This window comes from Mesoplodon densirostris, chromosome 16, assembly GCF_025265405.1.
Source record: "Mesoplodon densirostris isolate mMesDen1 chromosome 16, mMesDen1 primary haplotype, whole genome shotgun sequence".
In the NCBI taxonomy this organism is placed as follows: domain Eukaryota; kingdom Metazoa; phylum Chordata; class Mammalia; order Artiodactyla; family Ziphiidae; genus Mesoplodon; species Mesoplodon densirostris.
The window spans coordinates 85093761-85120753 of NC_082676.1; the positions used below are offsets into that span (position 1 = coordinate 85093761).

Here is a 26993-nt window from a genome sequence, read left to right on the forward strand (position 1 = left end):
CAACCCCCCTTTTACGGAAAAACAACTCCTAAGTCACATTTCCGTCCAGGCAAGAAGGGCCTCGGGTCAGGAGTGGACATGGCTCGTGGCTGGCCCGTCCTGCCAGCGTCTCACCAGGACAAACGTGCCGGGCCCTGGGACAGTCCAGGCCCAGAACATGACTCCTGTGACCGCCCAAGACATACCTGGAACCACACTGCACCCTGTATTCACAGCAGCCTGACGGAGATAGAGCGCCCAGGCCCACTGCGAGGGTGAGAGCCTGAGCTGAGAACAGCACATCTGACCAGAGGCCACTGTCCCCAGAGACGCGCTGAGCCTCGTCCGGGCTCCTGCCGTGCCCACGGCGTGGCCCTTGCCGTGCCGCTCAGACGCCTGGCGGTCCGGTTCCGCCTGGGCCTCAGCAAAGCGCGCAGGTGGGAGGCTCTGGGTCCTGCCCCTCCCGAGCCAGCCTCCTGGGAAGGAAGTCCTGCTGGTCCCGCACCAGAAACATTTTCTTTCATTGTTACTTGTTTATAAAGCGCTTCAGCCACTTAAAGAAAATCTGCTTATGGCACAATTTGCCTCAAATCGATTCCAAGTTGTAGAAGCGTTTTTCAACGGAAAAAAATTATAATTAAAAAAAACCAAGGAAGTGGGAATGGATCTGAAACGGAGGTGGGAACGTGGGCTGCCCAGGCGTGGGGGCAGCGTGGCCCCTCCACCCTGGCCCTGTGCCTCATTTGCCTGGATGGAGGGCAGCTGGGCCAGATAGGACACGGGAAACACACAGAGGAGGGGCTCTCGGAGGACGCCAGACGGCGGGGAGGGGGGTTGCTGGGGAGAAGGCAAAACAAAGCAGCAGGATCACAGCCCCAAAGAGGTGAAGAGGCTGTATTCACAACAGCAGGACACAATTAAGAGGACATCTGGAGAACAAGGAAATGCTTACAGTTTTTAAAAAGAGGTTCAATAAAGGGTGGAAGGAGAAACTTGAGAAAAGCAGAAAGCAGAAAAGAGAAAGGGACGGACAGAGGAACAACAAGGTGGGAAAAGAAGACGAGGACGCAGGGGGAGAGAACGTCACAGAAGTGAGAAGATAACTTCCTAGAAAGGTAGGAAGTGAGTCTTCAGATCCAAAGGGTCCCATTAAATGTCCAGCCCCCTCCTAGGCACCCCGCTGAGACGGGGCCGGTGCTGCGGATGTCGGAGACCCAAGCCCCCCCCCGCCCCCAGGGGGACACACTGTGTACAAAAGGGCCAGGATCACAGGAGCATCAGACTTCTTAACAGACACACTCGAAGCTAGAAAGCGACATCAGTTCTGAGCAAAAACGTTTCCAACCTAGAACTCTCTACCCAGGATAAACATCTACCTAGTGTGAATGGAGAATAATGACAATCTTCAGGTATGGAAGTTTTTATAAAAAAATTTACCTCTCCTGTCCCCTTCCCCAGGACTAGAAGATGTTGTCCAGTAAAAGGAAGGAGAAGATCAGGAAAGGGAAGACCGGGGAGCTGGGAGAGAGGGGATGCCCAGGATGGGGTGGAAGATGATCCCAGGGTCAGAGGCGCCCCCTGCACCTCGGGGCCAGGCCTGGGTTCCAGGTGATGATGTAAATGGGAAGGGTGCGCCAGTCGTCCCAGGTACCGTGAGATCGAACCAAACAGAGAAGGGGCCACTATAACTCCCGGGAGCGCAGGCCGGGGAGAGGCTGAGCAGTGTGACCGTCACACAGCCGCACTGAGGCCATTAACCGACACTTCTGATGTGATCTCGTTGGGCTGATGGGGTGGGAGGAAAAGCCAAGTCCTTTATCCCACAGGAAGTCAGTGTATGATGATCTGAAACTGAGACACCAGAAGGTGAGTAGGTGCCGAGGGGTGTGAGGACAGGCTGGGCGTGGCCAGGGGCTGTCTTGTCATCACCAGCCCTGCAGAATCTTCTGCTTTCTGAGATCACGTACACATATTACTTTGATATGAATAAACCTTTAAAAAACACGAATGAAATCAGTACCACCTCTCTCCTTGTGGGCACCTGCTGAACGCGCAGCCCAGCCGTTCTACCCGCTCTGCTGGAGAAGAACCTCAGTCTCCCATCTGCAAAGTGGGGCTGGCAAGACTGTGACACCACACGGCAATACCACACAGGACCACCGTGGAGGTGAACGGATGTACTGAGCTCCCAGCCCACCGCACAGGTCCAGCGTGTATGTCAGAGACAGCTCTAATTTTTTTTTTTTTTTTTGGGGTACGCGGGCCTCTCACTGCTGTGGCCTCTCCTGCCGTGGAGCACAGGCTCCGGACATGCAGGCTCAGCGGCCATGGCTCACGGGCCCAGCCGCTCCGCGGCACGTGGGATCCTCCCGGACCGGGGCACGAACCCATGTCCCCTGCATCGGCAGGCGGACTCTCAACCACTGCGCCACCAGAGAAGCCCACAGCTCTATTTTTATCACTGTTCTTAAAATCTTGTGGCTCACGACCCTAACAAGTGTATTTTAACCAAAATAATCAAACCTGAGGGTTCCATGGCCTCAGCACGGACCGTTTAGACACTTCAGAGAGGCGATTTCAGACCCAGGAAACTAAGAAACTGGAAACAGCTGCCTGGCCCTCGGTGGGGCACTGGTCAACCAAATACAGGACACGTCAAACAGTACACTGTGCAGCCACGAGTGATGCAGTGACACAGAAAGGAGCCCGAGACACAGAGGGACAGGAGAAAAAACAAGCTGCAGGACATTCTGAGCTCCAAGGGACCTTTCTGGGGAGGGGTCACAAGTACTGACACCTGTCAGACAAGCTCTCGGGCATGTTCAGAGAAGATGCACCTGCAAACATGGACTTCTCTCCAAGAATGTCACTGCACGATTTTTATTTTCTGAAACATTTCAATTTTGTAGAGTGCACATATATTGTAATATTTCTGTAATCCGGGGGAAAATAAAGGGAAAGAGAGGCCAGTCTCTTAAGAACACCTATGCTCGCTAAGAGACACTCAGTGCTGTGAAATCCTGGGACACTATTTTATTTTATTTATTTATTTATTTGTACATTGGAAATAACACTTTATTTGAGGACTGAATAAGAGATTAGTATGCACTGCCTGACAGAGTGCTGATTAGATAGCAGACATTCAACATACTTCTCTCTGTACCCCTATTGCTTTTTTTTTTCACTCATATCCAACATGGCCAATATTTGTATTTGGATATTTCAACTCCAAGACTCTTTACTTTTAGTGAAATTGGCCTTGCTTTCCAGAACGTTCCCTCCCCCCCCCCTTTTTTTTTACAACTTTATTGGAGTATAATTGCTTCACAATGGTACTGGGACACTATTTTAAAAGGTTAACTCATTTATGAAACACACCTTGTCCCAGTGAGAACAATAAGCGAACAGGCCTGAGCCCAGAAGTACCAGGTGCATCTCCGAGCAGAGGGCAGATCCGGGCGGGGGGCCCATGCCTCCCTCAGGTCCTCCTCCAGGCTCTGCCTGCTTCCGGAAACCCAGAGCCGCAATCCGGAAAGGAAGGGCTCTCGGCGGCAGGGCACGAGGCTGGGCCTCGCCCAGAAGGCACACCCAAGAACACACTACATGGCACCCATGCCCCGAAGATGTGCCCGAGAGCAGGGAAACAGCTGCCCCAATGGACATGAGACTAAAGCGCAAGCCCAGTCAACCTCCTCTCAACAATTTAAAGCCAAAAAACACCCGGGCACGGCTGTAGGCAGAAGGAAAACTATAAAGGACAAGGAGGGCCGCACCTTTCTGTGTAGATGAACCAATTTTTATTTCTCCCAAGTTTTCAGATGGGGAAAGGGACCAGGTGGGTGTGAGTGGGGCTGGGGGGTGCGAGGGCCACAGGTGTAGATACGGGTGCGGGACCCACTGAGGGCGGGTCTCCCAGACCAGCCAGGCAGGGCTCCCCCCTGTGCAGGTACCTTCCTCTCTGGGTCACTCGGGGGAACTGAGGAAACGCTGCAGCTGGAAACTTCGCAACAGAATAAATCACTCTCAAGGAAGGATCCAAAGTTTGCCAGAAACACAAAGACCTTCCAACAGCCAACTCGACAACCTCCCAACTCAAGACACTTAACACTGCAAAGTGAGTTAGGACCGAATCTCGCGCAGCAATGAAGCAGGACTGGGCTGCAAGGTCATGGTTAAAAGTGGTTTAGGTTCTGCGGTTGGTTGCTTAATTTTTATTTCCTACAGGGTTCCGCTAACCTTGGCCAAATTCCACAAAACAAATTACTTTTGGTTTTCATTTCTATATTACCAAAATTAAGAAACGCCTTACTCAAGAAATAGCTTCTAAAAACTTAGTATAAATTAGCTGCTCTCCTTCTGTGCTGCTCCCTTTCTCTGGTTGAATTTCAGCATTTTTCTTAACAAGACAGCTCATTCATTTTCTGGGTGGAGGACTTCAGTGCAGGGAAAAAACCCCGCAGAACCCGCCCCCGCCCCCGCCCCCGCCCGGCCACCTAGGGAAGGAGGGAGGGGGCGGGTCAGCAGGGCGGGGCGGGGCCGCTCCTACAGGTGGGGCCGCTCCCCACACCTCGAGAGGACGGGCCCAGAGCCGGAGGAGGCCGCCCCGGGCCGAGGCCTGCGAGCCTCTGCAGCTGAGCCGCCGGGCGAGCGGGCCAACCTGGCAGCGGGCTCAGACGCTCCAAATGGGGACCGCGGCGGGGCGGGGCGGGACGGGGATTGCGGAGGGGGCCACGGGGAGGGGAGGGGAGGGGAGGGGGAGGGGGAGGAACAGCGGGGAGGGGCGGGCGTAGGGCGTAAGGACGAGTACCCGGCCGGGGACCGGGGCGCGGGCAGCTGCCGGCCGGGGTCTCCCAGCCCGCCCGCTTCCCCGGGGATCTGCTATGGGCGACGGGCGCAGGGAGGGGGCCCGGGAGGGGTGGGGGGAGGCAGCTGTTTGTAAACACGCCGGCCTCGCGCCTGCGCCGGGCGCGCAGGAAAAGGATCTGGGCAGCGAAACCTCAAGGGCCTCTGAGGTTTCCAGCGGGCGATCGGATTCCGCGGCGCCAAGATAAACGGATGTAAACAGAAATCCTTTTCTGTGACACTTAAAGGCCCAAGAGTGAAAGAGCCAGTCTCAAAGTTACTACTTTCCCCGCAAAGCTGTTCTACCGGATGAAGACCAGAGGCGAGTGCCCCGGGCGGCCCAGCGCCCCAACCCCACTCGGGCCCGGGGTCTCCACAGTCACATGGCCGCGACTCCCCAGAACTGCGCAGGGACACCCGCCTCCTTCTGCGCAGGGACACCATCTGCGCCCCTTTAGAACCGCCGGCGCCTCCTAACACACAGGCGGCCGCAGCACTAGCGCAGCCTGCCGGCCACTGTTTTTATTCAAAATGTTACTGGGAATTATATCTGTTTTATGAAGACCTCCAGGTACAAACCAAAACATTTTTCTTTCTTAAAAAGCGTCGCCCAAAAAAAAAAAAGCGTTGATGTGGCTGGATTATGAACTGATGATTAGCAGCCCCAGGCCAGTCTAAGGCTGACCGCGGGCTCGGGTTTCACCAGGCGTGTCAGGGCTCCGAGGCCCACCCGGAGGCCCACACGCCTGTCTGGCTCCCAAAGGCACGTAAAACACACTTGGCCGCTGCTCCTGCAGCCGCTCTGAGGTGCTCCTGGATAAAGGTGTCAGTGCATACAAGCTTTTCTATCAGCTTCACTGAGCTACAATTCACACACTACACAAGTCACCCGTTTCCAGTGTACAATTCAGTGGGTTTTGGTGCATCCAGAGTTGTGTGACCATCACCTCATTCCACAATACTGTCATGTCGTCACCCCAGAAAGAAACTCCACAACAGTGCACAGCCCACTCCCTTGAACCCCCAGCCCCCGGCAGCCTGTTTTCTTTCTCTAAGTATTTGCCTATTCGGGACATTTCCTATCAACAGAGTCACACAATGTGTGGTCTCTAGGGACTGGCTGCTTTCACTCTGCATCGTGTTTTCAAGGGTCATCCGTGTTGTACCAGGTGTCAGCACGTCATTCCTTTTGATGCTGGAATAACCCTCCACCCTGTGGCTGTAACCATTTTCTCTCCACTCAGCACCTGATGGACACGTGAGCTGTTTCCACTTTGGGGGCTGCTATGAATAACACTGCCATGAACCCTTGTGGATGAGTTTCCACGGAGACCTCACGACCCAGGGAGATGCTGCCAGTTAAGGGAACCCTTTAACGTTTTGAGGACCTGCCAGACTGTATTCCAAAGTGGCTGCTTCATTTTACTACACAGAATTCTTTATCTATGCATAAATTATACACATGTAAGTAAGTGGAAGAGCATTTTCATAGCACAACTTCATCGTTAACTCCGGCGGAGCCCTCATGTTTTAGATTATCTTCAAGGTAGATGTCTGAAAGAACAGTGAGATGACGTGCTAAATTTCGGGTTTGAGAACAGAGCTATTGCTGGAAACCTGAAAAGAACTAAAGGAAAAAATTTATCTCGTAAATCCCTAAGGACTAAATAAAATAACACACGTCCAGCGGCTGCGCACAGGGCCTGGCGGACAGCGGCTCTCCGTCACTCACTGCTCGTCCTTGGCGTCCCAGACGTCTGCGATGCTGGAGGGATTCACTGAGGGAGAAAACGAAGCCCGAGGAGGCTGTAGGGACCCGCCCCCAGTTCTCCCACCAACTGGAGATGCGGCCAGAACCAGAATTCAGGTCTGTGACATTTCAAAGCTGTCCCTGAGCTTTCTCTCTGTAAGAGAAACGCGCCCGCCCGCTCACTGGCTCGGGGAGGAAACGGACTCCAAGCAACTCAATGCAGATGACTCCACACATCATGGTAGGAAAACAAAAGGCAAAAGTGAAACCAATGGTGATGCCATGATGAACCCATCTGTGCTTCTAAGTGTAACCCTTAAAGGTGCAAAACCAGGGACCACGAGCCTGGCTGGTCAGCCAGAGGAGAGACCTGGTAAGACCCAGGGATGCAAAGCTCGAGCTCTGCCGGGAAGTGCTTCTCGGAGTGTGGTTCCCAGAGGCACCCCGGGGCCATCTCAGGGGGCGTGCAAGGCCGAAACGGGCTTCGTGGCGACACCAAGACACCCTCTGCCTCTTCCACGGGCTGGCGTTCGACGGTGCCCAGTCCGCGGTGGCAAGCGCAGCGCGTGGCAGGAACCGAGTCAGCAGCACCGAACGCACTGGTGCTCGTGGCATCGCCAGGGCCGCGCACGCCAGCAAGGAGAAGGCCAGCTGTGGTTTCCAATGTCCGTAAGGAAGCGGTAAACTATTTAAAGTGTATTCAGTCTTGATCCTCAAGTCCACGTCTGTCAACGTGTTTTATGACAAAAGGGGAAGAAGGCACAGGACCCCTGTGGTCGCAGAAGTACTCGTGCCCCTCAGAGGGGACAGCTCACCTGTCCCCTCCCCAGTCTCTGGCTACACACTTCACCCTCAGACCTGCCCCCAGGGACCCTCTCTGTATAACACGCCAAGGATGAGAAAGTTCGAGGACTTCCCTTTCTTCAAAATCCAGATTAATTTCTAAAACTTTGCAAAGGATTTCTACAAATAAAGTGTAGAAAAACCTAGTCCACCAAATCCTGGTATACAAATATTCCTTTTAAATAGTTTCACTGTCTTTTAAGACTGATACCTAAGCTTGTTTTAAAAGACCCTAGTATATAAAACTTCAAACTGGAAAAGTGACTAATTAAGTAGTGATTCTTCACTTTATAAAAGAATTCTCCAGAGAGTTTAAGTCCTCAGGTCCCTTGATGCACTTAAAATAGTTTCAAATTTTCCATCCATGGGCAATTTTCCAGAAACATACTTGATATTGTATGAAACACAGACCACCCATATCACTTTCCTCTTTCTCGGCCGCGTTCTAAAGCACAGGGCCCTGGCTTCTGCAGAGGCAGCCGCGTGAGGAGGCCAGGCCACTCACCTGATGGTGCCAGTCGGGGAGGGGACGGGGCTGACCAGGCTCCGGAGGTCCGGCTCCGGGATGTGGATCTTCAGCGGGGAGATCTGCGGGTAGAGTGGCCGGAGCGGGGACGCCGGGGCCTCCTCCTGATGGTACAGCGACGTGAACTGGATCTTTATGGCCGTGCTGGGGAAGCGGAAGGTGCACCTGCAGCGGGAGGGGAGTGGGACGTTAGGTCCAGCTGGGGAGAGGTGTCCCGGCGCGTCTACGCCGCCCGCCGTCACCAGCCGGTGCGTTCTCCGACCACGCCGCGCGCACACACGTGCCCAAACCTGTGCCCAAACCACGCCACCTCCACTCCCCACGGGACAGGCCGGCGAGGGCACCGGGCTCCCCCTACCACGCGTGCGACAGCAATACCTCCAGCCCGGACAAGCCCCCTGGTGTCCCCTCCCACACGGGCTCCAGATGGCCAGCCGGCTTCCTGTCCGCCACGCTCGCCACGTGGATCCAGCACCTCGCAGAGAATGCTCCTTGGGAAACTGAAACGCCACGGTCACCTCCAGGGCAGCTTTTTAACGACAGGTGCCCGTCACCCAGAAGGTGGAAAGCGAGCGCTGCCTGGGAAAAGCGGCAGCGCCACCTGTAGAGGCGCCGGCGGGGGTCTCGGAGGAAGCACCTGGAACCCGAGGGAACCGGCTGCCATCACCGTCCGTTCTGGCCTCACGAGCCCCGAGCCTCATCTCCTCTACTGACAGGGGACCGCCCGCCCCAGGCCACTGCAGACCCCAGTCCCTCCCTGTGTGCGCACAGGAACCCAGGGCTCATCTCCCTCCCACAAACTCTGACTTGTAAAGCGGGGCACTGCTTGTCAAGCACACCTTCTAATGTCTAAACTGACCAGTTATCCACAAGTTGCTAACTGTGGTTAGCAGACACAGGGTGCACACCGAAAAGTCCCTGATATTTGGTCCAGTCAATTCAATTCAATTCACTTCACTGTCTAAGTAGCCAACTCCCTGCCACCTCCCAGCCACACAGCAAGCACTGCTTCAGTCCAATTCCCTTTTCTCTTGGTAAAACAACTTTGAAGAAACAAGACTGAAGAACAGGCTCTGGGACATGGCAGGTGGTGACCTGGCACCCCAGCATCCAACGGGGGTGCTCGAGAGCCTTCCGCCGGGGAGACCCACCTCTCAGGAAATGACTCAGCAGTACAAGCGTCTACTCTGAGAGCCCCAGCCTGCATCTCACAGAGAAAATCAGGAACTCCAGCTGGCCTCACTGGCCAGTATAGATTCTTCCAGAGACACCAAGCAGAGAGCGGCTGCATGTGGCTGTCCAGGCAGAGCCCTGCAGCAGGCAGTGAAGCACCAAGACACTGGGACCCACTTCTACCAGGTCTGTATTTACAAATCTAAAAGCAGAACAAAGGGATCATGATACTGTTCCAACAGAAGCTGTTTTCCTGTTTGATGCTGTTTTGATTCTCGGAAATTCAGCCTAAACACCAAAATGTCAGGGATGAGGATGGGGAGGTCTGGAATGGTGACATCATCCCTATGGTTCTGCTTATAGGGCCGCCCCAGGCTATCTAAAAATCGCCTGCCATCTCCTTCGTAAGCCAGTTAAAGAAACGTTTGCTGGGCTTCCCTGGTGGTGCAGTGGTTGAGAGTCCGCCTGCCGATGCAGGGGACACGGGTTCGTGCCCCGGTCCGGGAAGATCCCACATGCCGCGGAGCGGCTGGGCCCGTGAGCCATGGCCGCTGAGCCTGCGCGTCCAGAGCCTGTGCTCCACAACGCGAGAGGCCACAGCAGTGAGAGGCCCACGTACCGCAACAACAACAACAACAAAAAGAAACGTTTGCTGTCCTTTCCACTTCCTTTAGTTTCCCCACCACCCAATGGAAATTTCCTCCGTCAGTATTTTGGCTAGAAAGTGACATCACACATTTGCCTAAGATGCTTTCTGAGGCCGAGGGTCTCTCCAGACCCAGAGGCTGGTCAGCTTTTGTAAGTCAGAGTCAACATGCATCCCCACCAAGTCTGAGATGGGCCCAGTGTCCCCGCGCCTGGGAACTGGCTGAGGGCTCCACACAGGTGAGCAGAGCGGGGCTGAGGTGAGCTCCACCTGTGAAGGACGGGACTGGATGAACAGCAGGGGTGTCTGTGCACATACACACACGCATGCACGCACGCACACACACGAACACCTGTTCCACCAGTGCTAGGTAGGAAGGCAGTAACGCTGACAAACAGCTAAAAAAGCATTTCTACACGTCCCTTTACCATTTGTCTCTTCCTTCAACTGCTGCAAATTAACAAAACAAGCTACGTGTTACTCTCTGCCAGAGGCGCGTGGAGTTCTGACTTCCTGCGTAGTGCAAGTCCCTGTGTTAACGTGAGATCAGACTACAACCTCGAGATCATGTTACAACTACAACTGTCAATACCAACTAGAAAGAGGTTGTGGCTTCTGGCCTCGGACAGAGGTCACAAGACAGGGGAATCTTAGAAAATGGGGTTTAGGGTGAAGATGAGAAAAGGCACGAGATCTGGAGAGAAGAGCTCTGGGCGGGGATCAGTGCCTGCCTGGCCCTGGGCTGAGGAGGCAGATGCCGGAGAATCGTCAGGCTCCCTTCCCTCTGCTTCCCAGCCTGACTTCTGCTGTGGGACCACCTGCTGTAACCCCTCTGCAGCCCTGGATGCTCTGAGCAGGAGAGATCACCTCCAAGACGCTTTCCAGTTCAAATCCAAGATGCTAGACAGACAGTACATGCACACAGACTGGGGTTTCAGTGCAACAAAGCACAGCGTTTTACAGGTCAGGGATTTGGGCATGTCATCACTGGCAAAGTCTACTGCCGTCCATAACGGACAGCAGCAGGACAGCTTCCTACTGGAATGGTGATTTTCCAACCAAGGTTTAACCACCAACATGTTCACATTAGTTACTGCAACAGCTATTTCAAAAGCATCTCCTGACTCACTCTTCCAAAAATTATCCTGAGGCAGCTGATCTCCTACCCAGGAGGAGGAGGAGGAGGAAATACCAGGAAGCTGCTTAATTTTAAACAGATGTCTCCCCAGGGTGCCCACCGAGTTTGCCAACTGTCACTTCTCTCCCTGGAACATTTTCGTTCTGGTTTAGGGCCCTGGCTGGAGCTTTCGTGAGCGCGTCCTGCAATTAGAGCTCCTCTCCTGAAGGTGCTCCACGTTCAGGCTGGACCCAAGCGCACTCTGCCTGTGCGTCGGGGTTCCTATGAAGGTGGGGATGCGCGCTGGAAACCACCGCCCACCAGCCCAAGGGAGGCTCCGTGCAAGCACCCGAGTTCTGCACAGAATTCTCGCCCTGCTTTGCAGAGGCGACAGACAGTAGGCTGGTGGCTGCCCGGCGGGGGTGGGGGTGGGGTGGGGGTCCTGCAGACGGGCGCGGGGCTTCCTTCCTTCGGAGGCGACGCAAACGCCCAGCCATCGGCTGTGGCGGCAGCTGCACAATTGCCAGGGTCTCCTGAAAACCACTGGCCTGGACGACCCAAGTGGGTTCTTCGTGCACTGTATGAGCAGCACCCAATCGAGCTGTTTTTACTTTTTCATATAAATTTATTTATTTTTGGCTGCGCTGGGTCTTTGTTGCGGCGTGCGGGCTTCTCACTGCAGTGGAATCACTGTTTTTTAAAACGCTCTTGCCCTGAAGCTCCTACGCCCGGGCCCGCTCTAGTCTGGGAGCGTCCAGAAGCCTGGGCTCCTGGAAGTTGGGCCAAACTGGTATGGCCTCGGTTCCCTGTGAAGCTGCCCTGTTCAGTGTCAGGTCAGAGATCCCTGCATGAAGGCTGGTCTGGCCCCGCTCGGCCACTAATGAGCCTCAGGGACTCGGGCTGTCACCCACCTTCACTCTCATCTCGTCCTTAGGGAGGAAGCCCCCCACCGGCCTCACCAACAGGAAGTTGTCAGAAAAGAAACATAATTTCCCTGTCGTCATTCAGTCCTCACGGAGAGGACACGGACCACCTGTGTCCCCGGGATGGGAGGGGGGCACCACCTTGGCCACCCACGGGCTGCAGCCCCAAGAGGCACCTCTAGGGAAATACAAGGACCCTGGACAAGTAAATGTGACACAAAAGAAAACTTCATAAGGAAGGCTGGGTGACAGGCTTGAAAACGTCTCCCGGAAAAGACGAAGAAAATACAAGAAAACTTTGGAGGCTCAGTCCAGGAGGGAGAGTCACTCTGCAGAGGACGCCCCTCCTCAGGCAGCGACGGGGAGGGCGGCCCGGGACCCTGCTTCGTGGCCGGCACAGAACTGCCGCTGGCCAGGAGTCGCCAGGCGGTCACACAGTTTGAAGTACAGGGTGTAGGCTCATCAGAGGGCAAGGATGCAAGTGCTGCAAGCTAGAACTCTGGTCACCTTCCCCGTGCCGGGTCCAGCGGTCCCCCGAGATACCGGAGAGCGGAGCCTGTGTGCCCAGGATGCCACAAGCGGCAGGTGGACCAGGGGGACCACAGGGACCAGCGGCCAGGGCAGGAAATGGTGCCACCGAGCGTGCAGCCTCAGTGGCCTCAAAGGAGCCACGACTCGGGTGAGACAGGTAGAGAGGCCCCAGCCCAACGGCAGCAAAGACCAGAGCAGGGTTTTCAAGAGGGAAACCCGCCCCCAGAGACCCTTGCTGTGCATCTGACCTTCGGATGTGACAGAGACAACGTGCTCGGAGCAGCCCCCACCTGGCCTGCGAGGAGGCGTGACCGTCCCTCCCCCACCTGCCCGGCCGGGGGCGCCGCCAGGAAGCACAGCAGTGTCGTCTCTGGAGCACCTCGGAGGAGGCCGGCGGACACAGAACCCTCCACGTGCAGACACGGGGGCAGCCGGGCAGGCCCCCCGGAACCTGCCCCTTTGGGGAGTGCCTTTGAGAGCAGAGTGGCTGTGACCAGCAAGTGTGCGTCCCGCTCCTCCCTTTTCCAGACGGGAGCTGGGACCGCCTTCCTCTGCTTCCCCTCGGCACAGCACTTCACAGATCCACCACTCGGGGCACCCCGATGTGGGGGCGCACAGGTAACAGAGACCCTGGACTTCTGCGATGCGGTCACCAGGTGGGACTTGGGCCGCCTCCCTTGACAACGGGGATGAGTGGTTTTTATGTCAGAATAAGGGTCACAAACACGTGGGGGGCCGAAAGGGCAGACTATGATAGCGATGCCTAGTCCCCTGGACGTGCACCCTCTTCTGCTTCGACACTGAACTCGTTTCAGCTGGACGCACGGCCGCCCGACTACGGACAACGCCTCTCTGCCTCTTGTGCAACCATGAGACTGTGCTGGTTAGCGGGATGCGATGGTTCGTGCACTTAAGAGGAAGACAGTGTCTTCTTCACTTCTTCCCTTCCTATGGCCAGGATGTGGGTGCAATGGCAGGAGCTGGAGCAACCACGCTGGGCCATAAAACGGACACTGGGTAACAGAGCAACGGAACAGAAGAGCCTGGAGCTGCCGTATCAGATTACACCAGGACTGTTATACGCAAAAGAAATCCACCTCCCTTGCTATCCGGACCTTCGCTACAAAAACCAAACCTCTGTTCTAATTCTAAACAGCTAAAGAGCTCCCTATGAGGAACAGCTGAATGAACCACAGTGCACATTCACGGAGGAGTATCATGCAGCCATTTGAAAGGACGCCTTCCAGGACTGTTTGTCTCTGGGCAAATCTCTTAATGCATCTGATCTGTTCTCCTCATCAGGAAAACTGGGGTATTTATGGTGTGTACTGTGTAGGGGTCTCGTGTGAGTATCAAATGAAATAAGCAAAGTAGTTAGAAGCTCACACAGTACCTAGCAGGTAATAGGCACTCACTAAAATGGGCCCATGGAGGAACATTAAAAATGCTGATAAGGGCTTCCCTGGTGGCGCAGTGGTTGAGAGTCCGCCTGCCGATGCAGGGGACGCGGGTTTGTGCCCCGGTCCGGGAAGATCCCACATGCCGCGGAGCGGCTGGGCCCGTGAGCCATGGCCGCTGGGCCTGCGTGTCCGGAGCCTGTGCTCCGCAATGGGAGACGCCACAACTGTGAGAGGCCCGCGTACCGCAAAAAAAAAAAAAAAAATGCTGATGACACAATGACAAGTGAAAACAGCAGAGACTAAACGGTCCAGCACTGTGGCTAAAGGCCTGCGATTTGAAATCAGACAGATTTGGTTTGAGAATGGGCCGCTGGGAAGCTGTGGGGGACCTGGGGCGAGTGGCTGAATCTAAGGCCCCTCCCTGGTAAACCAGAGACAGACAGGCAGGCCTGGTGCAGCAGGAGCCCTGGGGCAGGCGAGGCGGGCACAGCAAGCAGCCGATGACACTGGCTTCGGTCATTCTTGCAAACATCCCCGGGGTAGGAGTGGTATTTGAAAGACCTCGAGTCTTTCAAAATGTTTTTTAAATGTTGTAACCGTGTCCTTTAAGAAGTGAAAGACTCAAGAATAGGGGGAAAAAGCTGTTACACATTTGATGACCAGTATGTTCAAATTTTGAAAATAACCACAACCTAGTAGTGGAAAAATGGTCAGGCTTGGGGGCCAGCTGACAGCCAGTGGCCCCGCCCTCCCCCACCGCCGTGTTCTAGGCCAGCAGGCGGCTTTTCCGGGAGGGCCCCAGACAACAAGCAACCCTCATTTACAGAAGGTCTGCAACTGGCACACCAGGGGCTCTGAGTTTTGTAAGAACTCCAAAGAGCAGTAAGACAGTTCAGAAAATGGTTTTGAAATACCTTTTACATATACAGTCCCCAAATCAAAGGATTCTGATCATCTTAAGTGTTTTTAACCTAAAATATCTATTTCTATTAAAAACGTAATACATTTTGCTAGAACATCTTTAAAAAACAAAACCCAAAAACAGAACCGAGCAGAGGAGGCTGGAGGCTGCAGAGGCCACAGTTCACTGCTGTGCTGGGAAGCTGTGCAGACCGGCGAGGGGTGAGCACGTGATCCAAACACAAGCTCCGGCCAGGAAGAGGGAATGAAGCGAAGAGCCCAGGCCCCGGCAGGGCGGGGCGATGACCGTGCTGACCAGGCAGCAGCTCCGCAGAGTCCCAGACACAACAGCAAAGCCTCAAGTCATCCTACTCCAAAAAAACTGACGAGTGCTGGTGTACTGAGAGGCCCTCGTCCCTCCTCCTCGAACCAAGGCCACCCGCAGCCTGGACCTCAGACACAGAGGGTCCCAGCAGAGCCGCACAGGGTCAGGCGCCCTGGGGGGAACCCAAACCATCTGCCCAGGGACACTCTTATCCCTCAGTGGGGAAGCATCAGGTTTAAGACAAGCAAACAAAAAATGACTGTGTAAGTCGAGCTCCCAAGCTTTACAGTTTGGAAGATCAAATGAGGCAGAAAGTCCAATATATCTGACAAAGCAAATACCTTCCAGATTTGCCTGAAAAACACCAAAGGTTATCCAGTTGGGTGAATGGAGGAACTAAATAAAAGATCAGAATTCCACTTCAAACGTCCTGGCTTCCTAAGGTTCACTGCCAACTGAACGGGCACTGCAGAGGCACATCCTGCACTGGGTGGCTCACGTGTGGACCACAAGGCCGGGCTCCCCAGGGATGGAGCTCCAGACACAGCACCACGGCTGGGATGGACACGGCGACAGCAGAGCTCGCGGGCGACAGGCTGCCACCAAGCACAGGGCCTGGCCTCGTACCAGCAGACTCACATTCTTCAAGATTCTGTCCCCAAAGGCCACCCCCTGTACGGAGCCCGCCTCAAGGGCCCCTGCTTATCCCCGCCGGGCTTCCCAGACCACGGGCTCCCAGAGGGAAGTGTCACCTCTGCTGCTGCCTGTCCCCTCCGCGCTGCGCACACACATGCTGGTGCACATGGCCAGGAGCTCACCACGCTCCCTGTCTCTGTGTAACTTAAGAGTCTATCGGGAGGTAAAGGCGGGTATGAGGCAGGAGAGCGACTCCTTCCACATGGGTGAGGCACCCCGGAGGGTGTCGGCTGAAACCCAGAGGCCAGACCACAGGGAAACGATCAGACTTTTCTGACCCTGGGTTAACCTTGCAAGGACATTGACAACATGCCTTCTCTGTGTTTAGCAGAATCACTCAGCCAGAGAATCAGAGGACAGCTGGCATCCCTTGATCTCACATGGAGGGCAGGGGCCACTGATTTCACCGCTCAAATCCACGTCCACGGTTTTTACGGAGAGAGACTCGTGTGAAAATGGGAGCGTCTGCTGGCAGCCCGACCACCGCCTGCGGGCTGCAGACACTCCACGTGCAGAGAGCCCAGCCGGCCACCAGGTCAAGTGCCACGGAAGATGGATGTGGGGGGGTGGGTACTACAGTGCTCTGTGCAGTGATCAACACTGGCCCATTCCGACACTAACCTGATCTGAAGTCAGATGCCAAGATTATCTCCACATTACACATAGCTTCTCCCTCCCGAGGACAGGGTGTCTAAGCACGAACATGAAGACCCAGGAAAGAGCCAGGTGTGATGCAACAAGGACTAGCACGAAGTAAGGAATAACCGCATTTACACTTAAAAATTCCACCCAGAGAGCAGCAGTACCGTGCTCCCTCAGGTCAGGGGCCGCCCCCTCCTGGGAGAGGATGCGGATGTGACACTAGGAACCTGAGACTGGTCAGGGGCTGTGAGCCGCTGGGACGTTAACACTTCCAGTTACCCAATCTGCAAAACTGAGAGTCTACTGCCTAAGCCTTAATCCACGTGAAATTCAAGAATGTAACATAATACAACCCAATGTAATGATAATACTAATTAAAAAGTAGCACTGGCTATTATTTATTACATGTGCCAGGAAACCATGCACTGAGCAGGTTAAGTATATCGACTAACCGGAATATTCCATTTCTCTGGACACTTGAGATATCTTTAAATACGTGTATTTTAAGGACATTACGGTAAGGGCTCTGTGCTATCACAGCACCTATAAATTTGAGGGGCAGAATGAAAAGCCTCCAGGACAGGGCGGCGGTTGCACTGGGGGGTGGGGGTGGGGAGAATCAAGAAGACAGCAGAAATCTGCTCTGCACGTTGGTTTTCTGGGTCCTGGCAAGGCCCAAGTTCAATTCTGTTAAACTTGGCCAAGGAAGCGCTTCAGAAGCTGAAGGCAGAGCCCAGGAGGCGCTGCCAGAAAGGTGTGGTCGCCACCACCGCCACCGCCCACCGTGAGGGTCGGGAGGGAGCACGTCCTTCCTGAGTGGACCGTTCCAGGCAAACCCACGAGCCTCCTACCCAGGCATTACCACCCAAACCAAGACCTTCCTTTTGATACCAGCCTCGGAGATACAGCAAAGCTCGAGAGGGGACCCCAAACACAAACCTCAGCTCCACCTCCAAAGAGAGCAAACAGCCTTTGCTGTTAAGGAAAAAGAAGAGAAAAAAGTTCCATTTGTCGGAACACGACAGGAGCCGCGTGTGACTGCTTCCGGCCCGGCTCGGCTCCCATTCCGAATTTGGGAAATCCGACAGGCACCCTCGGAAACCGGACGGAGCGGCCCTGCACAGAGGCTGGGGAGGGCGGGCGGCTCCCCTGCCCCCCACCCCCAAGCACTGCACAAGGCGTCCAGCCCATTTCCCTGAAGAACTGAAACCGTGAAAGCTGTCGAAGCGCCCAGGGAGGTATCACAGTCGACAGAGGTGGAGAAAACCTTGCCGCCTGCCGAGGCCGAGGCCGAGGCCGAGGCCGAGTGGGATGGAAGCGCACCGCCCTCGCCCTCGTTCCCAGGGCAGCCCTGCTGATGTCAACACACAGCTCCCCCCGTCCTCCCCAATGGGCCCCAGCAAGGGGAGAACGGGGCGGGGGTCCAAGGGCCTCCCTGCCAGGGAGTTGGGGGTGTTCCCCCAGGGCAGCTCCCACACCCAAAGGAACCCAGGCTTCACAGGGGAGCCGATCACGGGGCCGCCAGGGGAAGGCTGGTGAGCGAAGTTTGCCAGGCAAGTTTCCATAATTTCCTTGTAAATCAGGTCTTTGAGGGAGGCCCCTGAAAACCTCCTGTGCTGTAATGAGCGAACCCCAGGCCGTCAGCTGCCCACACGACACTGAGCCTGCCCACGGCCAGCACCGTGGCCCTGCTCTCAGCACGGTCACCACTGGGGGCTCCAGACGTCCTCTGGCTAAGATTTCAGGGAAAACCTACTCACAGAGCACTCCCTTCACTCAGGAAGTACCGCCAACAAACGTCAGAGGCTACAGCGAGAACCCGGGCACAGCTTCCGAGGGTTTCTAGAACCACACACCTTGGACAGTCCCTGCAGCAGGGACACTGGGAAGGAGAGAGGACACAGATCGCAGCCCCACCTCGTGGGGTTTGTCTTCGGGCAGCAATGGAGGCGACATCAAATGTTCACTCGGACACACACACCCCCGACACGACCAAGCCCCAGGCCCAGGGCCTAACCCAGGTCACCTCTCCCACGAGGTCCCTGTCAGCCAGGACGGGGCGCAGGCGGCAGGGCAGCCACGCCACTCACAGCTAAGCTCAGTTCCCCTGGGAAGGGTCTGCACAGGTCCCAGCTCCCGCAGGAAAAAGGGCTGCGTTGCTGTTTAAGAAGTCTAATTCTGAAATGAAAACTGAACGGACAGCTCTCATCATCCTCCTTATTTTTCAGTTGTTCCCCAGTTTTCCTGTGCTCCTTCAACGGAAATCTAGGGGAGCATCCAATCCATCTCTTCTGCAAAGTTCAAGGTGAGCTGCGGTACTCACACCTTTTTTTTTTTTTTTTTCGGTACGCGGGCCTCTCACTGCTGTGGCCTCTCCCGTTGCGGAGCACAGGCTCCGGACGCGCAGGCTCAGCGACCATGGCTCACGGGCCCAGCCGCTCCGCGGCGTGTGGGATCCTCCCGGACCAGGGCACAAACCTGCGTCCCCTGCATTGGCAGGCTGACTCTCAACCACTGCGCCACCAGGGAAGCCCACTCACACCTTTTAAAGTCAATTACTTTCATGACGTTGAACGTGGGTCACTGTTCAAAGGAAGAAGAAACAGACCACGCAACACAGAGACCTGATTCTAGGTTTGCCGTGGATGCACCAGCCAAGGAGAGTCATCCTGCAAGGACTCTGTGGTAGTCTGCTGGTGGGAAGCAAGTATTTGTCTTTTTTCTAAGGGCCAACTCAGGCAAGATTTAAATATTCAGAGGCTTTTTTACAATTAAAAATTAAAATAATATTGAATTCCGTGCAAAAACCCATACATTCATCAGATGCTGGCCTGGAGCACGTGAGCCCACCTGTGGGTCAGGACTTCTCATCACTAAGCTTTTCCACCTGCATCGCCCCTCAGGACAATGTCCTGGCGTCACCACCTGATTACGCACACTTGCTCACTTCTTTATGAACTACGTTCATGATGCCGTCTGCTAACATACACTTGATGCCACATGACACACACACACTTTAAGCGGAGAAGATTAACAATAACCAAATGCAAGTTCTGATGTCACCTCCTGCACCCCGGGGACTCTGCTCCCGGGTGACAGGTCAGCCCCAAGGGCTTTCCGCCGCTTCCCACCCCTCCCGCCACCAGGCCAGCAGGACAGACTGGGCGAAACCCCACAACAAACCGGGTCCTTGCTCAGCTCAGGAACCGCCCACAGTTCTTGGGAAACAAGGCAGACTTCGGGCCCCGCCAGCCTCTCCGATGCCACCCTGCTCCCTCCCGTGCCTCCTCACCAGGCCTCCTGGCACTAGCGGCCTCGCTCAGAGAGGTCGCCTCCGTCCTCCCTCGGGGCGCTCAGGCAGCTCCGGCAGCTCCCTCCCAGGACAGGGCCCAGGCCTCCTGCTGGCTGTCATATGCCAGGAGAGGCAAGACGGAGAGACAGGAAAACTGCCTCTGAGCCGCCCGCTGCGGAGACTCGCAGGTCAGGGGCTGGCATTAATCTCACTCTCAAAGTTTAAGAAAATTCTTTATGTGATTTATTTATTGATTTATGGCTGCGTTGGGTCTTCGTTGCTGCGCGCAGGCTTCCTCTAGTTGTGGTGAGCGGGGGCTGCTCTTTGTTGCGGTGCGCGGGCTTCTCACTGTGGTGGCTTCTCTTGTTGTGGAGCACGGGCTCTAGGCGTGTGGGCTTCAGTAGTTGTGGCTCGGAGGCTCAATAGTTGTGGCACACGGGCTCAGCTGCTCTGCAGCATGTGGGACCTTCCCAGCCACCGTCTCACCAAGGCGGCTGGAGGGGGTTACACCCTCCTCAGAGGCCATGAAGCCGCAAGGGCCTCCTGGGAAATTCTGGTGGGATTTTCCATCCACTTCAACAGCCCACACAATGCAAGGCCTCCAAAGAGCCGAGGACCCCGTGTTAATCTGGGGCAGCTTCATAATAAAGCACAGCTAGATTTCGACAGAGACCTACTTCAAGGCAGCAATAACAGCACCCGGAGTTTCACAGCAGAAAGCTGTTAATTAAATGGAAAACTCTGAAAGCAACAATGATGACAACAGAATAAAACAGAAGTCTCAGATATGCAACACCTTTATGGAGAAAAACTATAAAACTTAATTTAAGGACAAAAAAGACCTACCTGAATGGGAAGACAGGTCCCACAGCTTATAACCGTTTACTGTAGGTTTGTCTAATCCTGTTGGCCGGGAGGGAGGGCACTGAAATGGGTGGCAGGATGAGATGGCACCACGGCGAGTGAGGCTGGCGATTCGCGAGGCCTGGCTCAGCCACCGACCCACGATGGAGACCGGCCCCTGCCAATCGCACCCTCCCCCCTGGAGGGCGGGGACACACATCCTCCCCATCCTGGGTGGGGACACAGTATGTCCCCACCCAGGACAGGGGGCTCACACCACCCCCACTGAGGACCAGAGAACACATGCCATCCACACCAAGGACAGGGGACACAGGTTGTGCCCATGGAGGGGCTAGGAGACACGTCATTCCCACTGAGGACTCGGGGACACACAGGCCAGTGCAGAGAGCAAGCAGCAAGGGTGGGAGCAGCACGGGTGCACCTGCGCCGCCCTCAGCATCAGTGGTAGCCACGTGGAAATAGCAGGGGGTGTCCCCCCTTCTCCCAGAGCCATGTCAGAGGAGTGCTAATAAAATACTGGATTTAAATAAGATCCAAAGTCCTCAAAGATTATACCCCAAATGTGCAGATTTCAATTATGAGGAAAATCTCAAACAAAATGAGAAAAGGCGTCAACAGACACCAACACAGGATGACACCGGTGTCAGAATGATCTTTCCAGGCCATTATGAAAACTCCAATGAGCAATTATAAGAGATAGAAAATCTCAGTAAAGAACAGATATAAGGAAGAACCAAAGGGAATTTTAGAACTGAAAAAAAAATATAATAACTGAAACAAATAGTCAGTGACTAGGCTCAAACAGAAGGAAAAGAACAGAGAAAGTAATCAGTGAACTCAAAGCTACAACAATAAAAATTACCCAACTCGAAACACAAAGAGAAAAGAGACTGAAATAAATGACTGGAGTCTCAGGTGTCCCTGGGACTACAACAAAAGGTCTAACTTTCATGTTATCCAAGTCCCAGAAGGAGAACAGAAACTGGGTGGGGTAAAAAAAAATAGCTGAAAATTCCCCAAATTTGGCAATAAAGTAAACTTACGGATTCATGACGATGACTGAACCCCAAACAGGATAAACTCAAAGAAATCCACACCAACCTTTTGAAAATTGAAGACAAAGAAAATGTCTTAAAGGCAGCCAGAGAGAAATGATATATTGTCTGTGGGAGGAAAACAATTCAAAAATTTTTTAAAAAGGCACCTAGGGCTTGATGAAGGCACGACACCAAAAGCATGATCTATAAAAGAAGAAGAAAAAAAAATCAAACTGGACTTTGTCAACAGTAAAAACTCTTGCTGTCCAAAGAGCCCATCAGAGGATGATGACAAGCTTCCGGCTGGGAGAAGGAATGTCAAACCACACATCGCACAAAGGACCATCCAGAATGTGTAAGGAACTCTCAAAACCCAACAGTAAAAAACAAACAATTCAGTTAGAAAGTGGACAAAAGGTACGAAGGGACACTTCACTGCAGAGGACGCCCAGATGGCAAATAAGCACACGGATAGGCGTGCAGCACCGCCAGCCAACTGGAAGTGCAAAGTGATGGCGACGCACCTAGAAGAGGAGCTAAAATAGAAAGCAGGGGCTTCCCTGGTGGCGCAGTGGTTGGGAGTCCGCCTGCCGATGCAGGGGACACAGGTTCGTGCCCTGGTCCGGGAAGATCCCACATGCCGCGGAGCGGCTGGGCCCGTGAGCCATGGCCGCTGGGCCTGCGCGTCCGGAGCCTGTGCTCCGCAACGGGAGAGGCCACAACGGGAGAGGCCACAACATTGAGAGGCCCGCGTACCGGAGCAAAAAAAAAAAGAAAAGAAAAGAAAAGAAAAGTCTTAAAAAAATAAAAAAATAAATAAAATAGAAAGCAGCCACACCACCAGATGCCGGCGAGGAGGCTGAGAAGCCGAGTCTCCCCTGCCCTGGTGGTGGGAACGGAAAACGGCACAGCCCCTGTGGGAGATGGGTTAGCAGCTTCTTAAGCTAAACATACCCTGATGATGCAGCTGATCAACTGCACTCCTGGGCATTTCTCCCAGAGAAAGGAAGATTACGTCTACTCTAAACCTGCCCGTGACTGTTCAAAGCAGCTTTATCTGTAGGAGCCAAACACTGGGATCAGCCACTGTGTCCCTCAGGAAACACAGGTGGAACCCCACGGGGTGCGATGCTGATGACTCAGCAATAAGAAGGAACGACAGCCTGGATGGAAGGCATGATGCCGAGCCTGGACGAGCCAAACTCCCATTTATGTCACATCTCAAAATGACAAAGTCACAGAGACAGAGAACAGATTCGTGGCTGCCAGGGGTTTCGGGGCGGGGGGCGGTTAGGTGTGACGAGTGCAAGGGAGAACTGGGTGGTGGGGTGAGAGCCATGTGTCTCGGGGGAGGCGGTGATCAAACAGACCTACATGTGCGGGAACATGACAAAGAACGACACACACCTTGTACCAACGTCAGCTCCCTGGCTTTGATACTGTCCTACAGCCACGTAAGCTGTAAGTAGTAGGGGGAAGCGGGTGAGGAATACAGGGGACCTCTCGGAACGTGCTTAGAACTTCCTGTGAACTTATCCAAGTAACAAGTGCACCTGTGGAGCTGGAGCCCACTGTGGAAAGCCATGTAACCACGGGGTCTCACACGGGCAGCAACCCACACTCCACCCTGGACTGTAACACGTGCGGAGGGCATTCGCTCCCCTTTATGTCAAAACGGAGTCATCATGTAGAAGGAATAAAAAACCTTACAGCTGGTTCACTCACATAAAACAGTGTCTGCAGACACCCATGAAGAGAAGGTGAACGTAAAGATGCTTAATAATCCACTGCGTTTGCGACAGAAAAAAACAAAACAACACCTGACACATCTAATGAACAAAGCACATTATCAACTCAAGGGCTGCGTTCTTCATATCCTGTAGGAATTTTAATTATTCTACAAGGGAACGTGGACTAACATCCCATAACTACAAATGCATTGGCATAATCACGTTTTAGAATCAACAGTACTTAGCCATGTGGCTCAAGCACTTGCTTTTATAGATGAGGAACTGCATTCCAGGAGACAGGAAGGGGCCGCCCAGGCCCAGCTGGCAGCAGGGGTCAGGGGTGGGCACAGGGCCTCGCCTCTGGGCCAGGGTGCCTGGTCACAGCACGCGGGTCCCATGCGCTGCAAACCTCCCCTCTGGCTGTAGAGGGGCTTCACTAAGAAAATCAGACGTAAACCAATTATGGGCTTTAACTTTTACTTAAAAAAAAGAAAAGTCAAGCAATCAGCTTCAAATGATACATAAAATTAAACCCCGTAGGTGTCCTTCCTCCTCACCTTTCTCAGCCAGCGGCGAACCTGAGATGGAGATGCTCACGCTCCCGCTCACGGGCTGCGGAAGGCGCACACACGCCTGATGGGAGCCTGTGGGTCCAGCCGGCCGGCCCTTGGAGCGCCCCGTCCAAGGACGCGGCGGGCTCCCTTCCTCTCCCTCCCCCCGGGAACTGGACAGACTGGGCTGTGCGTTCTGACCGAGCACATGCCCAGTGCCGCCCAGCCCACTGGGATGTGGGAAGCCTGCTAGCACACGGACCACGGCGGCCCAGGAGCTCTGCAGAGACACGCTATCCTGCGGCCCTCATTTCTGGCCCTTTAATTACAGCTTCCAGACGGTGGGGTCTAGGCTGAAGTCTGGCAGTCCCACCCTGGACCAGCCGCTGGGGGCACTGCTTTCGCTCATCTTGTTTTCCCTACCTTTCTCGTCTTCAAGGAACTGGCTGTGGATGTGGGCGCTCTTGCTGGTGGAATCTGTGAGCCGCCCCAGGCTCCCAACTTGATAACATGCCCTGCTCAGCCACTTGGCAAGACCTGGATCCCATCGGTCAGTTACAGCAAGAAACAAAGAACTGGCAGCTTCCTGTTTCACAAACCAGAGTACTTCACATCATCCTGTTCATTCATTCTGAACTGGGCTCTGCTCAAGTCAAAAGCTGATAAACAGACGGCTTCTCGTAGGTCAGGCTTCGTAGCCTGAGCCCCCGGCCGGAGGAGGCCCGCGTCCCGGCCAGTGCGCAGGCAGAGCGGGGCCGGCAGGGCACACAGACGTCCCTGGAGCCGGGCCCGTGGCACACGTGCGCCTGACACTAATGGCTTCGCCCTGAGACACACTTTGCCGGCAGACGGAAGCTGTCCGTCGTGACCCTCCTTGAGAAGAAACACCCAGACACACAGCACAATCCCAGCTAAGCTCCCTCCGAGGGTTTTCCGCCAGGAGACTCAGCTGACCAGAGAAGCTCCCCTCCCTGCCCGGGGGAAGCCTGATTATCGCTGCGAGCCGCGCTTCTGACTGCGTTCTGCTTCCGCGTGCGCCCGCTTCCACCTGCACTTCCGCCTATGCTTCCCCGGGCACTTCCGCGCGCGCCCCCGCGGCGCACACACTTCCCGCAGGGCAGGTGAGAACACACGCTCCCCACGGCTGTCTCCGGGGAAACGGAGCCCCTCCCGGGTGAGACACCTGGGCGGGTCTGTGGGGCGGAGGCTGCGGTGAGAAGATGAGGAAGCCCGCTGACCGCACAACTGCAGCTCTGAGCTGCGGCCGTGAATCACCGCCTCAAAAAGTACTTACATCAGAACTTAAGATGTGCCTTGGAGACGAGACAAAACAAACAGCACCCCGACTTTTATTAGAACAGAACGTGAGAAGAGCAAGAGGGTAGAGGATACCATGAATCTGCAGAGACGACTCCCCACCGCCCCCCACCCCGTCCCGTCCCTGTGATGAGGTCCAGGAGTCACTCAAAAACATCCTCTCGGAGACGCTTGAGACATCAGAGGGCAGGGCTCCCAGCACCCTTCTGTTTAGGAAGTCGACCTCTCGAGGGCTTTCCTAGGATGAGCAGCTGCGTGGGCTTCGCGCCCCCTGATTCTTCTCCCGCCTCGGCTTTTCCGGGAGCCCCGACCCCGGGCCAGCTCAAGGCCCCTCACTCAACCATGCTGAACTAACTATATAGAACATTTCCCACTATTTAAAGTTTACACAGTTAAAGGTTATGAACAGTTATGAACTTTCTCTGTTGACTATTTAAAAATGTAAGCAACTATCAAATTAATTGGGTAGGAAAAGAATTTTTTAATAAGCTTTTTTTTTTTAATTTATTTTTGGCTGCGTTGGGTCTTCGTTGCTGCGCGCGGGCTTCCTCTAGTTGCGGCGAGCGGGGGCTACTCTTCGTTGCGGTGCACATGCTTCTCATTGCGGTGGCTTCTCTTGCTGCGGAGCACGGGCTGTAGGCGCGTGGGCTTCAGTAGCTGTGGCTCACGGGCTCTAGAGCGCAGGCTCAGTAGTTGTGGCTCACGGGCTTAGTTGCTCCACAGCATGTGGGTTCTTCCCGGACCAGGGATCGAATCCATGTCCCCTGCATTGGCAGGTAGATTCTTAACCACTGCACCACCAGGGAAGCCCCCCAAATTTTTGTTTTAAGTCACAAATTTACTTGGATAAATTACCTGGGCATCGGATTATGAATCTGGATGTGAAGTTTATCAGCCAAAGGGGGCCAGGGAGTTGGCCTGCCCCTCAGAATACTGACCATTGTCTGTTTTTTTTACCATAATTTTAAAATGAAATCGTTTGTAGTTCTGCAGAAGTCACAGAGCTATGAGCACAATTTAAAAATAAATGCCATCTCTTGTCAACTGAAAATAAAAGAGAGAAATGATGCACACCCCCCGCCCCCCATCCTCATCAGCCCTACTCTGCGTCAATAAATCTCACCCTGAATGTTTGAACAGTGTTTAATCATAAATGGATTCGAACGCACTCAGAAGCATGAACAGAACTAAGTATCTGTCCCCGTCCAGGAGAGGAGCAGGTTACAAGGTCAGAGGACAGAAAACCCCAGCTGTAAATGAGAAGCCAGGGAGCTGGCACATGTAAATCCAGTGCAGACAGGACCATTTTCAAGATTACAAGAATAAATCCAGAATTCACACAGTGGTAGTCTGATTGTCAACTACCAGTATTCTTTCCCAAGGACGTATGAAAGGCAGAACAAATGGGTTTCACTGTGTCTTAGAAATGCTTATCCCTTGATGGTAAATGACCAGACTGACCTTAACTTGTCCCGTCTGCCGTGGGCGATGCTGCTCTGTACACACAGGGCGAGTGGTGCTGGGAAGCCCTAGCGAAGGCCAGCCCCACTCTCCAGAGGGCGGCGCAGTCCTCAGTCTGTATTATTCAAAACCAGCGCGCTCAAAACTACACACAAAGCAGACACAACTCACAGCACCCTGCACGTTTCTGTCTAAAGTAACCGCACTTGGGACTTCCCTGGTGGCGCAGTGGTTAAGAATCCGCCTGCCAACGCAGGGGACACGGGTTCGAGCCCTGGTCCGGGAAGATCCCACATGCCACGGAGCAACTAAGCCCGTGCGCCACAACTACTGAGCCCACGTGCCACAACTACTGAAGCCTGCGCACCTAGAGCCCGTGCTCCGCAACAAGAGAAGCCACTGCAATGAGAAGCCCGCACACAACAATGAAGAGTAGACCCCGCTCGCC

The 26993-nt window shown here is 54.4% G+C and overlaps 1 protein-coding gene across 1 annotated transcript in view; it reads right to left on the minus strand.

Moving 5' to 3' along the window:
* FOXK1 (forkhead box K1) overlaps positions 1-26993 on the minus strand; it is a 64607-nt gene that overhangs the window by 10039 nt on the left and 27575 nt on the right. The window contains exon 2 of the mRNA XM_060120020.1: positions 7920-8105. Within this exon, the coding sequence (XP_059976003.1) occupies positions 7920-8105 (186 nt within the window). The remainder of the gene's footprint in view (positions 1-7919; positions 8106-26993) is intronic.